Source organism: Lissotriton vulgaris, chromosome 2_1, assembly GCF_964263255.1.
Source record: "Lissotriton vulgaris chromosome 2_1, aLisVul1.2, whole genome shotgun sequence".
In the NCBI taxonomy this organism is placed as follows: Eukaryota; Metazoa; Chordata; class Amphibia; order Caudata; family Salamandridae; genus Lissotriton; species Lissotriton vulgaris.
This window is the reverse complement of record NC_141687.1, coordinates 2,014,171,620-2,014,188,616: the sequence shown is the minus strand read 5'-3', so window position 1 is coordinate 2,014,188,616 and position 16,997 is coordinate 2,014,171,620. Positions and strand designations below refer to the sequence as shown.

General features: G+C 43.5%; 1 protein-coding gene across 1 annotated transcript in view; it reads right to left on the bottom strand.

The window, feature by feature from the left end:
• FSD2 (fibronectin type III and SPRY domain containing 2) overlaps nucleotides 1-16,997 on the bottom strand; it is a 556,003-nt gene that overhangs the window by 383,420 nt on the left and 155,586 nt on the right. The window contains exon 8 of the mRNA XM_086958241.1: nucleotides 4,174-4,308. Within this exon, the coding sequence (XP_086814367.1) occupies nucleotides 4,174-4,308 (135 nt within the window). The remainder of the gene's footprint in view (nucleotides 1-4,173; nucleotides 4,309-16,997) is intronic.

Here is a 16,997-nt window from a genome sequence, read left to right as displayed (position 1 = left end):
GGTAGGTCAGGAAATTCAACCACATAAATTCACCTGCCGCTGCATTCTCCATTGGCCTGGGGTGATGGCGTTGAAATCAGTCATAATTTTGTCGCGGACCGCATTCACCTGACTGACATTAGAACCACCCTTTGGGGCTCACATACAAGCCTTGTGCGCCACTGGAACATAATTTTTTGTGACGTTCTCTTGAAGCACAGGGCTTAGTCAATACTACAAGGCCACGTAAAGCAACCCTGCTTGGCTGTTCACCGCCTTATAGATATGGAGTGAGGCAATGCAGCGCAAGTCACTGCGTTGCCTGATGCTATGCTAGAAGTCGTGTCATGGACATTATGGTGGGTGTTCCCACATAACAATCATGGCATTTGACACATTCCCAGATTTACAACATGTTGTAAACATAGGAATGCGTTAAAAGCCTACGCCTCCCCAGTGGAGCCGTAGGGGAGGCACAACGTGTACAAATATAATTATTTCTCCTCGTTTTTGCCTCTTTCTAGATATGCTGCATTCAACAGTACATATAGAAAGATACATTTACATTACATTCCTGCCCTTTTCTTCTGCCATTGTCAGCGCAGCAGGAAGGCTTGCAGCGCTACCATATGGCAAAATATTGTAAATAAGGCAGTGTTTTTAATTTAGCTATATGAACCTGGGGAAAACTCAGACACGAGGGTAGCTGCAGCAGAGTGCTGTGTGCTTACTCTTAACACACGTCATCACAGGCTTTGCCTTCTTCTGGCTCCTGTCCAATCCAGTGCTTTGCAGCTGCAGCAGTAAAATTAAGTGCTGACGACTGCATTTTTCAGCACTTTCTAAATGCTTTATGTTGGAATTATAGAAACATTAAACGTCAATTATGGAATAGCCTATTGAAAAAAAAGAATTCAGAGCACATACACTGGGGACTGGTCAGTGGTGCCCTCATGAGCAGAGTGCAGAGTTAAAAAACAAGCAACATCGGTCACAAACAAGTATTAGCAAAGCCAATATGTCTGGGCTATTTTAAGTGAATACATTCTTTATTTTTATGAATGTGGAAAGAAGTGTGTCTGCGGTATTGGTAAATTATGTGTTACTTCGCTTGTATGTATGGGTGAATGTTTACACCATGTAAAGCACCGCTAATAATAGTAATCAAGCTAGAACTGCTTCGCAAGGTCTAACACCTTGTTCTTCTAAAAAAAAAAATTAGATCATTCACTTTGTAGCATTCACGTGCCGGAAGTGGAGGTTTGAAGACAAAAAGTAATTTCAGCGTCCTCAAATGGAGAACACCCTCCACCCACGAAATCCCGAGTAAATCACTTAAAGCATGTCATCTTATTAATAAGACATACATTCAAAAATAAGAGCTCAATGTCTTCACATAAAATATTTCCTTTTTAGGGTAAGATTGTGCGAGTTCTTCAACGCACAGACCAGCAACTAACAAACATAGAAAGTAAAACCATTTAAAAGCAGCAATGTGTGCCTGTAGAAATGGTGAATAGTGATAAAAAAAATACTCTTAGGGCTAACAAAAGAAGAAATGGATGTTTTGGGAAAAAATCTCAATGCAAGAAAGAAGGCAGCAACAAGGATGTAAATCTAATGCTGGAGACCATGAAGTCTGAATAGCGTCCTTAACAAGGTATTTCCGGATTCATACCTCAAGAGGAAATTGCTTTCACATATTGATTACATATTACCAAAATTAGGAGCACAAACTCTGCAGCAACTAATGCATAATTTGTAAAAAAGCAAGGTGAAAAAGTACAAACAATTCTCTTAGGAGGCTGCTACCCATATCCCCCACTGGTCAAATTCAGCAATGGCCCCACAGGTTGCCTGCCTTCCTGAAGGGGGTTATGCAGGTAGAATCATTTGAAACAATGGGCCCTAATTTCGCATTTGAAATTGGTCAAAAAGTCAGACAGCAACTACATGGCCAATGCATAACTCTCTGTAGTACTGTTTCTTAAATTTGTATGTATTAATTTCAAGAGGTCTAGCCCCGACCTAAAAAGGATTGATACCACGCAAGAAGAGACGTTTTCACTCAACATCTTTTATGAATTCCATCAGCTTTTGTTGGTTTTGTATAAATCCATTCAATAGTTTGTGAAATGAGCGTTTAAAGAGGCATTCAGAGTGGGTACGAAGAGATTGCATTTTAGAGATATCTTTTGAGTTCGAAATGTATATTTTGGCCCATAATTTTAGCACTGTTTGACGACAATGCATGACATTTGTCTCTTTTTCCCTTTTGTGCAGATTTGTCAAGGAGAGGGAACTTTAAAAAGGGGGACGTCAACAATATGTTAATTGGCTCGAAAATATGGCATCATATGACAAATCTACATGAAATTAGACAGATATTTAGCATGTTTAATCTTCTGTGGCTTTGGAACGTTTCTGGCAAGCAGATCCAACAAGGAGGCCAAAAATAAATTGGGAGCAATCATTGATTGATCTGCTAATAACTTTAGTGTCCTGTAATGAAGCTACTTGAAATTGGGCAGGATCTGATGTAGGATCTGAGAAGTGGGACACAGTTAAATCAGGGAGGGGGCAAACCTTTCTCTGAAATATTGAATACATTTGTCCTTAGCTTTAAAATACCACAGCAAAATGATTAATTGACTATTAATCCTTCATTTGTAATCAAAGCTTTCCTTGTCAACCTCTGAATAAATGTGTGCCTACATGTATAGCCTTTTGATAGTTCTTCTTTGTAACAACAGAAAGCTGATATTTATTAAGCCAAATTACAGAAGTCCAAATACCTAGGTGATATCAATTATCCATGCATTCACATGCTTTGGAAAACCTTTGCACTGAAACATTGTCCGAGGAATAAAACACAATAGCTAAGAGTGGAGGAAGCTCTGGTGTGTCCAAACCAACTCAAAAGATGTTCTGTGGATTCATGGTTTCCCCCTTGAGGGTGATAAAGAATGTGAAGTATTCTGGTTTTAGGAAAGGGAAGTAGGATATAATGACTGTCTGAGGTGGTGTTCTCGCCTCAGTTAGTTGTGACTGGAAAAAGAAAGAGGAGGAGCAGGAAATGTGACATCTCTTCTATAGTATAATATGAATGAAATGATGACATAGGCCTTGACATAGAGAAGTGATGCTCATATATGTGGATGCATATAGTCTATGGGGCAGATTTACAAGCCCCTTGCGACACTTTTGCGCTGCCGTTGCGTCACTTTTGTGACACAGCGGCAGCATAAAAAGTGCGGCCAATTTACAACGTGACACATCTAGGGAGATGAGTCATGTTGTAAAGCCCTGCGTCATATGCAGGGTGGGCGTTCCCACACAGAAAAACCTCATAAAAGTGATGCAGTGGAATCTACAAGATTTCACTGCGTCACTTCTAGGACGCCACTCCTTCACAACCTTACCCCTGCTTGAAGCAGGCATAAGGGGTGAGGCAGTGTAGTGGCCTCAAAATGCATTGCTGGAGATGCGATGTGCTTTCGACATGACTCCAGCAATGAGTGTCTTTTGCCCCAACAGATGGTCAGAATTTCTGATGCACCTGTCAATACTTGCGCCATCGTGCGCCGTATTGTAAATATAGTACATCCATGGTGGCGCAAGGGTGTCCCAAGGTGGCACAGGGAAAGTGACGCATCTCTGCAGATGCATCACTTTCTTTCAAATCTGCCCCTATGTCTCTAGAACTACTAATATATATTCATTATATTACTCCTATCATTGTGCTTTGTTGTACCTTAGGGTTTCTGATTTATTAATTTGTTTGTGATTTTTGCTGAATGTGTCATTGTTGTACTGCTACAAGAATGAAATTGTAACATGTATTTATGTGGATGGAAGATTCAGCCCTCTGCCAAGGTGGCCCAGCCGACATGCCAATACACTGTAAAAGTTAAAGTGAAGGTGCTGAATCCAACAAAAGAAAGCGCATACATCTTTTCCTTGTTTAATGTCCGAGTCGGGCAGCAAGAAAGATTTTACATAGGTAATTTAAGGCCCAATAATTTCCTACAATGAATGCAACGTTAACTATTGTGGTTACGATATAAAGCCGCATTCGTTAAATATTGGAAAAAGGAACAATGATTTCTACTATTAATTCAATTTTATCAATTTTACCAATTTTTGATTACACCTAAAATCTAATTTGTGATATGTTGCAAAAAATGTATATACCTGTCATGTAAACGCCCCTTTCACTTGCTGGCCCAATGCCGGTGGTGTTTAATGCAGTAACCCAAAACTCGTACTGAGTGTTAGGTACCAAATTTTCCACTGTGCAGTAGGTTTCTTTTACATTCATCACAAACTCTGTAACGAAAAGGACACAGCATGTCTATAGACAAATATATGGGGGTAATACTCTACATGTAAATAACGCATGCACACTAGTTTGAGTATATGAATTTTAACAATTACGTGTACGAAGAAGCATACACTGTGTTTTGGTTCCTGCGGTTATCTACACATCGTTTCTTAATTGTATGCAGTTATCTTTAAACACATTAAAGTTTTTTTTATATATCTGTTCATTCACAAATTACTTATTACATGTTTGCACATCACCTTTCAGTCACTTGGAAACCCTGCCACAATTGGTATCTTGTGAGGGGAAAGGTAAGTCCATTCAGGAAATAGAGGGTCGCAAACAAATCTTCTTCAGCCACAACACCTATTTGCAGCAATTCAGTGGTAAGCAAGTGGGAACAGTTTGATTTTAAGGCATTTACGCAAATCTATACCTCTATGGGGCATCATTTGCACAACTTATTTGGAAATCAAATGTTCAGTCGCTTAGTGCAGGTTTCTGGTCGGTGAGGTGCGGGATGAAAGTTCTTTGTGTGTTTAGTCAATTAAAACAATTGGCTGATACCATAAAAAACATAAAAGCACAGAGAACAACAAATACACTGCAAAAACTGTGGGAGGTGTGCCTGGTCATGTAAGCTGGAGCTCATATGAAACGACATGTAGTTGGCAAAGAGACAGAAAAGGGCTTACAAAAAGACATCTGTGTGGGTCACCATGTGAGGTTGTGTGTGGGCCCATAAGTGAATTCTACTCTAGGAAGAGAGATAAATCCACTCCTATTTGATGGAGAGAATAAATGTTGAGGAATTTGTTATGATGGTATGTTCATTCTTTCCATTCAGAAATTTATCTCTTATACATACAATAAAATAGAGACATTCAGGGACCTAAACCCATGAAGCACTAAGTGCGGTGGAAATTATTGGTGTTGGTGAGGCATTTCTGGGAACTGTGATTGTTATAATATCCAATGCTTCCACTGCATTCGGCCATCAACATATGGGCTTTTTTGTTTTCTCTTGGTCCATGTTCCAACTTCATGGGTTGTTCATTTGTCAATAGCGTTAGAGATCTCTTATTGTGAGTATTTTATTTTCAAAGGTATTCCTCTGTGGTCACTTCAGGTAAAAGGTCTCTGAGTAGGTACATTGTTATCTCCATGCCGCTTTTAGCTGGTGAAATATACCAGAAGGGTTGAGGGTAGGAGGTACTGGGAATGTGCTTACCTATTGCCAAGAGGGGGCAATAGGGAATTGGCCCTGAGGAAGAAGAGGCTGGGTGGATCAGTATACTACGCTGTGTGGAATTGGGGCACAATAGTGATTATGAGATGCACTATTTTTTGTAAAAACTTGTCCCTGTCCCAATTTGATGTATCAGTTAGTCAATGAGATACCAGTCATCGATATAGGAACACTTTTCAGTATTATGGAACTTCAGGTACTATTTAAGGAATGGTCTTCATATATATAACTTGTGGTTCCTTTGAAATTAGTTATCCCGGTAGTTGGGATTACTCTTTTCTGTTTAAACTGTATTGATGAATTATGAGGGGTATCAATTGATGTATTCAATTACCTACATATGACCATATACACTGTAAGTTGTTAGGGGGAAGTATAATGATAACTGGGTTCCCTTCTGATAATACTTTTTGTGCCTTGCTGGCTTTAGCTTGGAATGATGATTTTTTCATTATTACCCTTTGAAATGAAATTACTGTTCCTGTAATACTGATTTTTTCATCATTATGTGATTCATTGTTTTGGGACATACTTACTTGGATTTATCGAGTTTCCTTAAAGAAACAAATGTACTATTGCTGTAATGCAGATTCAAACATTACTATGACGATTCACCGTGTTGGCATACACATCTGTTCTCGATCTTCTTATATTTTTCCTGATTTCGCTTTTTTTTGTAATGCTGATTTTACATTACTATGGCGATTGATTATATTGGGATACACTTCCTTTATTGTCTACCTTATATCAAGTTTGGTATTATAATGGACTCTCCTCTTATATACTGTTTGTATTTTTTTATTTTTTTATTTTTGATTACTATTTTTCATAATCTCTCGTTAAGGTGGTGACTCCATTTGTTTGGTAAATATGACTTGAACTTTGTTATGAATAGGGTGATCTATTTAAATTGTATCAGGAGTGCTGGGTATGCCTGATGTGATTACTATTCAGAAAAGGGGGTGGTGATGGACAGAGTATCTGAATTAAGCAGAACACTCGTACCCAGTCAACAGATCAGGGCTTCATCCATCACAGTTTTTTAGCTCACTTCACCATCCCAGCTCAGAACCTGGCTACATGCAAATTAGTCTGTCCCTGGCCCAGTGCATCATGGGAACAGGGCAGACCAAACTACCACGCCAATTCTTTTACTGGAAAGGAAACAAGCTTCCGGGGACCGGTTTCTGGCATTACAGCCGTCTTCGGCCCGGCTTGCTTGAATCCTGATGGTGCAGTGAGCAAGGGACTCATGTCTGAGCATACCCTTCCACGCTTATGGTGGACAAAACCATTCAGAAAAGGGGGTGGTGATGGACAGAGTATCTGAATTAAGCAGAACACTCATACCCATTCAACAGATCAGGGCTTCATCCATCACCGTTTCTTAGCTCACTGCACCATCCCAGCTCAGAACCTGGCTACATGCAAATTAGTCTGTCCCTGGCCCAGTGCATCATGGGAACAGGGCAGACCAAACTACCAAGCCAATTCTTTTACTGGAAAGGTAACAAGCTTCCGGGGACCGGTTTCTGGCATTACAGCCGTCTTCGGCCTGGCTTGCTTGAATCCTGATGGTGCAGTGAGCAAGGGACTCATGTCTGAGCATACCCTTCCACGCTTATGGTGGACAAAATGATTCAGAAAAGGGGGTGGTGATGGACAGAGTATCTGAATTAAGCAGAACACTCGTACCCAGTCAACAGATCAGGGCTTGATCCATCACCGTTTTTTAGCTCACTGCACCATCCCAGCTCAGATCCTGGCTACATGCAAATTAGTCTGTCCCTGGCCCAGTGCATCATGGGAAGAGGGCAGACCAAACTACCAAGCCAATTCTATTACTGGAAAGTAAACAAGCTTCCGGGGACCGGTTTCTGGCATTACAGCCATCTTCGGCCCGGCTTGCTTGAATACTGATGGTGCAGTGAGCAAGGGACTCATGTCTGAGCATACCCTTCCACGCTTATGGTGGACAAAACGATTCAGAAAAGGGGGTGGTGATAGACAGAGTATCTGAATTAGAGTGCCAGAAACCGGTCCTGGAAATGGGCACGGGAGGAGGGCTTGGGTCTCTGTAATCCTGGAGAGTGTTTGGTGTATTTTAAGCTCTCTTTTCTTGGGAAGAGTTCTTGAATAAATGGGGTGTCAGGTTTTTGCACTCTCTTTTTGGCTTCCCACTGGATTTCATTATCTTGAAACTAGTGTGACAATAATATGCTTCAGCTAGAAATCGGCCTTTTTATTGACTAGTAATTTCCTGATCTACGAGCTTGTCCGCATCCTTCTGGTATAAGTAGTATTACGCATGGATTGATTCACCACAAATTCTACTCTATGACCACCTCAATTGCTTCAGTTTAGAATGGACTGAAATAAGCTCATTTTCAGGGATGGCTCCAGTCTTCCTTAAGCCATGAGTTCTTCTTACTAGCACAGGGATCTTTCGGTCTACTAAATGTCCATAATGTCACTATGTCTAATTTCTCCTTCATGTAACTTCCTGTGAACATCCATGGGATGTACCTTAAGGTATGGTTCCTGTTCAACAAGTCGAGCACATCAACCTTTGATAGTGTGAACAGCTTTGTGTGAGTGTTAAATATTCCCTTGTGCAAAAAAGGGGACAGCGTGTTTGACAACCTTCTTCATTGTTGCTGTCAACCCTTAAGACACCAGGAACCAGATGTACTACACTGCAGCTCAGGCACTTACACAAAGCAAATCAGCGCAAATGGTTATACAGTCAACTTTTGAGCTCAAATAGTTTTTTGGGGTACGGAATCCTACGTTCCATATATTGCTGTATGTCTTAGGCCCTCTTTACGAGTGGCCCGTGTTTGGGACAATACTTATCGAACCTGATAGAATGTAACTCCTCAGGGTCTGAATTGACTTCATATGAAAAATAACTTCTAATTACGAGTTCATCTCAGAAAATGGGGAATAACATGCAGATTTTTAATGCTTAACACATTGCTTTCAACATACGTGGGTGCTTATATTGAACGATCAGCGATAAATATCGCAGAGCGCACTTACCGAGATATCGCGTTATTTACAACGCTTATCTCCACGGCGATAAAAAATCTGGCGATATGCGCAAAATGATGGTTTATTGCTGTGAATCCAGCGATAAACCTGCATCGATACGGGAATCCTTAGTGATAGGGCGATGTGGATTTAGCCGTACAATCCACCTCCCATGTAAAAGATAGTCAAGTCAGGTTTTCACAGACGTAAAATACCGGCAATAATCGCGGTTAGCGCAGCTTTTAATATCGCTATATGTGTCCTGGGCAGGCTTGTAAATACCAAGAAGGACAGATAGCAATATTTTTTATGTTTTTTTGCTAGGGAACGCCTACTTCACAGAGAGCACTTAAATATGTGAGAAGCAATGTAGTGCAGTTTCAAGCTATTTTGGCATACAGACAAGGTATTTCCTTTGTGTACAGAGCCATAGTATTCCACCCTATAATGCACCCTTTCCCGCGTAGATACAGAGTTAATTATTAAGTGTATGTGCCTCCCAACTGACTGAGTCGTGCTCTTTCCCTCGTGCAAGCTATCATCTTCCGCATCTCACAATGAACGCCATCCTCAGGAGGCTCAAGCAGACCCCTGAAATAAAGGACTGAATAGTCCTACAAAACACATTTACTGAACCTCACTCTACTAAAAAATCGATGCTATATTAATGTATTATCAGCCTAATCTCATTGGACCTGAAATATACTAGGTTATTGTTAAAATAATTTCTGAATGCACTGCCCAATTGAGCTAGATAGCTCCTCACTCAAACCACATATTGTTGGTGAAACATATTATCATATTGTGCAGTAATAATGGTGATTGACCACCAGAGAGCCTTGTTGCACCAACTGGTGTCCTATAGCAGGGGATGCCAGGTCTATGGCTTATCTGCCTTGTGTCTAGAGATGATTCTACAATATTGTAAGTGAAACCTAAACTATTTTCCTCTTAGTTATTGTAAGACCTGTCAGTCTTAGCGTGACCATCCCCAAAACATTTTGCCTTAGGCCTCCACTTCTGCTAATCTCTTTTTTGTTGGCCATAGGAATGTGTGCACTTTATGACTGCTCAAAAGTGCTAAGGTGTGGGTTGACTCTCCTCTAAACATGGCATAATTGACTTACACAAAATTGGCACATTTAATTTACCTGTAAGTCCATAGTAAATTGACACTACTTCTCCCCTGGGCCTGTAAATTAAATGCTACTAGTAGGCCTCAACAATTATTATGCCACCCACTTAAGTGGCCTTTAAACGTGTCTCAGGCCTGCATTGCAACTTGTGGGTGCAGTTTTAAACGGACATTTCAACATACCAAAATGCACCTCTTGCCAGGCATAAACTATTCTTTTTAATACATATCAGCGATCAGGTATAACCTAAATGGCCCATAGGGCAGGGTGTAGTGTATTTGAAAAGTAAGATATGTACTTTTAACATTTACATGCCTTGGTAGTGAAAAACTGTGAATATTGTTTTTCACTACTAAAAGGCCTGTCTCTTCGTAGGATAATATCGGGTTAACTTTTTACACCTTTAATTGGGAGTTGGAAGTAATGTCGAATTTAATTTCTAAAGAATAGTAATTGAGGGGCGTGGCTAGCCGAGCCGCGTAATGGCCGCTTTGTAAGCATGCTCCGCCGGCATGGAGAAAATCCTGTAATTATCCTGCACCCAGAGAGCTGTAGCAGCGCAGAAATAACCTCTCGAGCTGCCGGGGCACCCTCTCCTACATCATTGCTGGTTTCAGGGGTGACGTGCATCGCGTGTCCGAGTTACAAGTCATCACGCAGAGGAGCGGCTGACCTGCTGGCTCCCGCCAATTTCCGTTACTGGGCTACCTCGAAAATCGATCCCGCGGCTGTGGAGGCCTACAACGCCCTGGGATGATTGAGCGGCCGCGGAGGGCCGGACTGGTGATCGGAGGCTGAAACCAGACTGGGCGAACACCTCCAAAGGTACGAGGAGCTGCGAGGCTACATCAGGATGCAGAGACCTATCTGCGATGATCCGAGGGGTGCTATCGGGGAGGCCGCAACCGCCATTTTGAGCACCAACACAGAGGCCTAGCGGTGAGGAGGTGGGAAGCGGCTGGTGGGGTTGTGGTGCCCCAATACACCCTCAACAAGCTTGCACAAGGTATACATTTGCAGAGGAGCTGCTAGTGTGTACAGTTCCAGCAAAGGAGTTGGGCCATATTTCATACACTAACCCCGAAAGGCTGCCAATCCTGTTACATTGCACCAAGGGCTGTGCCTGTGTAACCACCTGAAATTGCTGTGGCCTGAGTGATTCATCCGCCATTGAAGCGAGTCACGCAGGCTGGGGGAGTGTGCCATGCTCCCGAGAGCTGATCTGTGCGGCCACTAAAGTCCCTGGGTATCGAAGAACAGCCCGTATACCCCACTGCATGTACTGGAGGCGAAGCATAACACGCTAGACACTGGCACTGGTTGCGGTGCGGCTAAATCCTGATTGACCACACCAGTTGGTCAACTGAAGCCTGACTCTAAAAGGTTTTGGCCGGACGGTGTTGGGGATATTGCTGGAGCAAGAGTCTGCAGAGTATTGAAATTGTACATAGCCCGCTAGCTTGGTCGTGGGACGTTGTGCAGACATGTTACACATATGTAGGAAAGTGAGCCCTGCGAGGCCTGCTGGCTGCTGGCATAATGGGTAAACCCATTGCAAAACAGCCCAAGCTGAACTTTGAGAATAAACGCTCCACAAGACACACAGACCCCGACCCGGACGCACAGGGCGATGCCCATCGAGACTTAAAGGCTGATGATCAGGGGAGGACTTGCGGACCCTGATGCTGGAGATGCACTCTAGCTTGCGGGACATAGATACAAAATTGACAGCCTGACCGCGCAGTTGGATTCTGTAAAGACACAGGTGTCTGCCCACGAGACTATATTGGATGGACTTGAAAATCGGCATACAGAATTCCGTGAATTCCGGGTGGAAACTAAGGAACAATTTTTGCACATGGATAAGTTGTTAGGTGTCATAAGAGCCAAGAACGACTATTTGGTGGCGCGGTCTAGAAGAAATAAACCTCCAAATTCCGGGCATTCCGGAGACCACTGCCATTTCTAAAACGGAGGCCTTTGTTGCGGATCTCCAACATGAGCTCTTTGACCCTCACTTGTCCTCGATTTTAGTAATTGAAAGAGCCCATAGGTCCCTAGGTCCGAAGCCTCCCTGCCAAGCGAATCCTCATGCAGGCACATATTCCATACTCCCTGCTTTATCCAGCTAAGCTAAAGGTCTCACATGAAGGCACTGCTCACTACTTCGCAGATGCGAAATCTGGCCTAAAGTTTGCTAAACATGTCGACAGGAAGAGATCGAAGAACAATGGTGCTGCTAAGGGAACCCTGGGAGGCCATCTCAGGGACTATGACTAACTTGTCCCCGCATTTATGTTTGTTTTCCTGTGCTGATATATTACCAAGCTATGGAGATGTCCTATCTCGTTTAACATTGCTAGTTCTCTTCTTTTTTTGCTCCTTGCTTTGTTAGTTTCCCGAAGCGGGATGCTGGTGTCTGGCGGTCCTGAGGCACATGAACAAATGTTATTTCACTGATGTTGGTAACCGCTGCTTGCCTTTCTGCATTACTCCCGGCCACCCTGTGCAAACAGGGTAGTTCGCCGGCTCTACCTCGCACTCATGGGAAGTCTCCCCTTTTTCCTTTTTATGGTTTCACAGGTTCAAACTGGGATGGGTATGCTGCAACCTGATTGGGGTGTTGGAGTGGATGGTGGGTGGATGATGGGGTTTAGTTTTTTGTTCAAAAGCCAGCATGCTGATTCAGAGAAAATTGGAGTGTTTACTGGTATTACGAGGCAGCTTTGCTGCTCAGATGCAGTAGGTGGATACACATGCTTCCGGCCTGAACACAAACTAATGCACTGAATGTTCTTACGTGGAATATTAGGGGGTTAAACGATGGTAGGAAGGCCAGGCTTGTACATGCATATTTATCTAGACACAACATTGACATATCTATACTGCAGGAAACCCATTTAAACATCAAACCGTCACATCGACTAAGGCATAACAGGTGGGGAACAGTGCATTCATCTATCTATCTGAACTATGCCCGGGGTGTGGCACTGCTGATTAGGAAAGGGGTAGACTGGGTGGAGCAGACCGCTTATGTTTATCCAGAGGGGAGGTACATACTCTTACATGGGAAGCTGGGTGGTATACCCTTAGTATTGGTGGCAGTGTATGGCCCAAATGTGGACTCTCCAGATTTCTTTCGGAGCAACCGGTTACAATACGGTCCTTTGGGGTGGTGATTTTAATGCGATATTAGATGATGACATGGATAGACAGGACACATCTCGTACCTTACACCCACAATCTAGCGCTGCATTGCAAGATATTATGTTAAACGGGGGCCTGTTAGATATGTGGCGAACTCACCACCCAAAACTTTGAGAGGGGACTTGCATTTATAGCCATCACAATGCCTGGTCCCGACTGGACTATTGGTTAGTTTCACGTGACATCGCTACCTGGTCATCGGAGATATTGCACTTGGCACGCTCACTGTCAGACCATGCCCCATGTCTGCTTAAGCTATGCATACCGGGAACACCCCCCTGCACTTTCAATTGGCGATTACCCCCTCATGCACTACTAGATGAGGCCTTTAAGGAAGAAATCCGCTCTGACATCACTGAATACTTTACTCTTAATGCTGGCTCTGTAGATACTTTGGGAGGCCTTTAAATTGGTTATTAGAGGTCAATGCATCGCCAGGCAGGGGTCTTGAAGGCTATCAGAGGTACCATTGCTACTTTGGAAGGGCAGATAAAAGAACTTGAGAAACAGTTCTACTCTACAGACAACCCGAGGTCAGCTGCACTCCAAAAGGAAAAGCTATTGGAATTTACTGAGGATCGCAGCGGGAGTTCAAATTCCTGGGCAAATATGCTGAGGCGAAAAGATACGGCGAAGGTGACATATCAGTCCGCACGCTGGCCGGTATGATCCACCCATCTAGGTCCACTATGTTTGTGCATGAGCTTAACACCTCTAGCGGAGACGCTGTCCGAGGTCCATCAGAGATTCTTAGTGAATTTTCCATATTTTATTCTACCCTGTACAATGCCACCCAAAAATCTAGCCCAGAGGGTCTGCAAGATTTTTTAGACTCCATTGTGATGGTGTGGTTCAACAATACCCATAGAGAATACATGGATCTTCCCATCACGGTGGAAGACGTGGACCAGGTTATTAAAAGTCTATCACCTGATCAGGCACCTGGGCCCGATGGCCTGACTACTGCATTCTTTAAGACCTATGTGGAAGAACTGGCCCCTAGACTGCTGGCAGTCTATGAGGAAGCGCTGGAGGTGGGAGCTCTGCCTAAGTCAATGAGGGACGCTATAATTATAACCCTACTGAAACCCGGGAAGGCGAAAATGGAAGTAGACTCCTATAGGCCATTATCCTTGGTAGGCGTAAAAACGTATGCTAAACTATTGGCAAATAGATTACAGCCGCTGCTTCCCATAATAGCACTCCCTGGCCAATCGGGGTTCAACCCTTGAAGGTCAACATATCATAACTTGTGCATACTATTTTCGGTGCTACATTACCTCCTCCCAGACGTGCATGCCGCCACTATTTTTTTAGACGCAGCAAAAGCTTTTGACACGCTTGAATACTATGCCGATGGCGCGGATCAGGGTAAACAGATTGTTATCGGACCCATTCCATATAACACGTAGCACCAGACAGGGGTGTCCTCTTTCACCCTGCTCTTTGCCATTGCTATGGAGCCTCTAACCTCCTGGATCCGGCAACACCACACATCACGGGGTATCGGCTTCAGTATGCAGAGCCTCCTGATCTCACTTTATGCTGATGATGTGAACTTATATATTCTTAACCCAGAAGGAAATTTAGACCCCGTTCTTAGGGAATGTATTACATTTAGAGGGCTTGCTGGCTTCTCCATTAATTGGACGAAATCAGTGACTTTCCCACTGGCTGATGGTACACCCACAATAACGTCTGAATTCCCCTTGAGATGGGAGGCCGAGGCAGTCAAATATTTGGGAGTGTGGCTAAGCCGGGACATGCAGGAGATATGGAACTTGAATTTCGGTAGTGCGTTCACTTGGCTAGAAGGAACGGTTGACCTTTGGTCTAAATTGCCTCTGTCCATTGATGGGAAGATAGCGCTGGCCAAAATGGTCATATTGCCGAAATTCCTATATCTTTTTGTCAATGTGCCCATTCCCCTTACGCAATACTTTTTCTCAACTTTGGGATCGCAACTGCGATCCCTAGTTTGGGCTGGAGGTAAAGCTAGAGTTTCATAGGAGCTATTGACTCTGCCGTTGCGGCAGGGCGGTTTGGGTGCTCCATATATGCAACTATATGCTCTATGCACCCAGGCTCAGTTCCTGTATATCTGGGTTCACCCAACGCCGTACCAACCTCATGTAGCAGTGGAGATTCATTAAGCGTCACACCGCCCCAGTGGGGATGTGGATACAGCGGGCACTCTGCGATGGGCGTGGAATGCGCTTCGGAGGAGGGCTAATATTCGGCTGCTGCACGCTCCATCCATACCGTTGGCGCGAAACTCCATGCTTCACTGCATTAAAGACGGGTGATTAAGACCTTGGTAAGTGACATGAACCTGTATACATTTGCAGACCTATACCCAAACGGCGAGTTTCGGTCCCCCCGCTGGGACTGAGGATCGGGCTGTACCTTTTGCTGAGCTATTTTTGTATCACAAGCTGCGTGCTGTGCGTTGTGCGCTTTGGGAAGGATTTACTGAGGCTCCTCCATTATTGCCAGCTTTAGAGAACATTCTGAAATCAACCTCCCCTGCAAACTTGTTACACGTCTGTATACCCAGATGCAAGCTACAACTCCGGTTGTTAAGCCCAAGTCCCTCCAACATTGGAACAACGAACTTGATACTCAATTGACAGACGAACAGTGGGAATTCTGCTGTAGACAGCTAACTGAACTTTCTCCAAACTATAGACTTCGCCTCATCCATTTAAAATTTTTACATAGATATTATAGGACACCAGTCCGTTTATATCGCATGAAACTTAGGGAGGATGAGAGCTGCTGGAGCTGCGGATTCAACCCTGCCTCCTTTTTACATATTGCTTGGGATTGCCCACACATTACTACATTTTGGCTGGAGATTTTTACTGTAGTTAACCAAATTGTAGGCAGAGCTGATGTTCCTTCCCCGGCATTGGGACTCTTGGGATATGTGAAAGACCCACCACCAAAACAGCACAAATTACATGCACTCCTCTTACTGCTTGCACGAAGACAGGTTGCTATTCGATGGGGGAGAAAGAGAGTACCTTGTATAAAGGATTGGCTGAACAGCGTCACGTATGGTCACACGCAGCTTAGCGTTTTCTGGGACTTAATGCCATCGACTTTGAGGCCACCTGACATTTGGGAACGATTCTGAACTTGGGCACGCCGTAGGTCCGGTTCCCCTGAACCCAGCCCACCTGTAGATGATTAATGATGTATGGCCTCTAGGTACTGTTGTGGACTGCCTTGACATTATTTACTCTCTGACATGTATTTTTCCGATATAATGTGCTTGTCTGGTCTCTGCGATTTGTGCGCCACCGATGATTCATGTGCATTTCAGGTCTGCAACGGTTAAAATGGAAGAAAGTGGTATGTGAATTGTTATATTGGTCACTGTATTGTGCGAGCCTCTCACCTGATATATTACTCTGTATGTGACAGTCCGTTGTCTTGTACGGTAATCCCGTTTCATTCATGCAATGTCATGCTGGCTGGTTTTGTTGGAACTCACAGTTCCTATTGTTTGTATTTGAAAAACTTAATTAAAACACTAAAAAAATAAAGAATTGTAATTTAAAGCCCTCTTTAATGGTAAAGTCAGATTTTAAGCAACAATTCTTAAAATTACACTTTTAGAAAGATGGCAATATGTTCTCCCAACCATTTGGTGCCTGCTTCCTGTATCCTGGGCCACATGACTAGTTGTAGCTGTCATTTAGTTGGTCTTTGTGTATGCTCCCAGACAGTGAAACAAAGCAGAAATAGGAGTTGTCAAGATGGGTCATATCTGACTTGTGGAGGGGGAGAATCGGTCAACTACCACAAATGCACATAACAGCATATCACAAAACCTTTAGCTGAGAATACTCACAAAGGATTTGACACTAATCTTTTGTGCCACAGACAAGCTAGGGCCATGGCAGGGAGGCTGGAAATTCCAAACACCTTTGGGGGTGGAAACCTCCAGAACCTTCTCCAACTTCAAAGTGGGCACTTGGTAGAAATTATGGACCCTCATACCCAACTCTTCAGTACACCTCTGGTCTTAGTCGATTATTATTTGGGGTGGGCACCTGTGGAA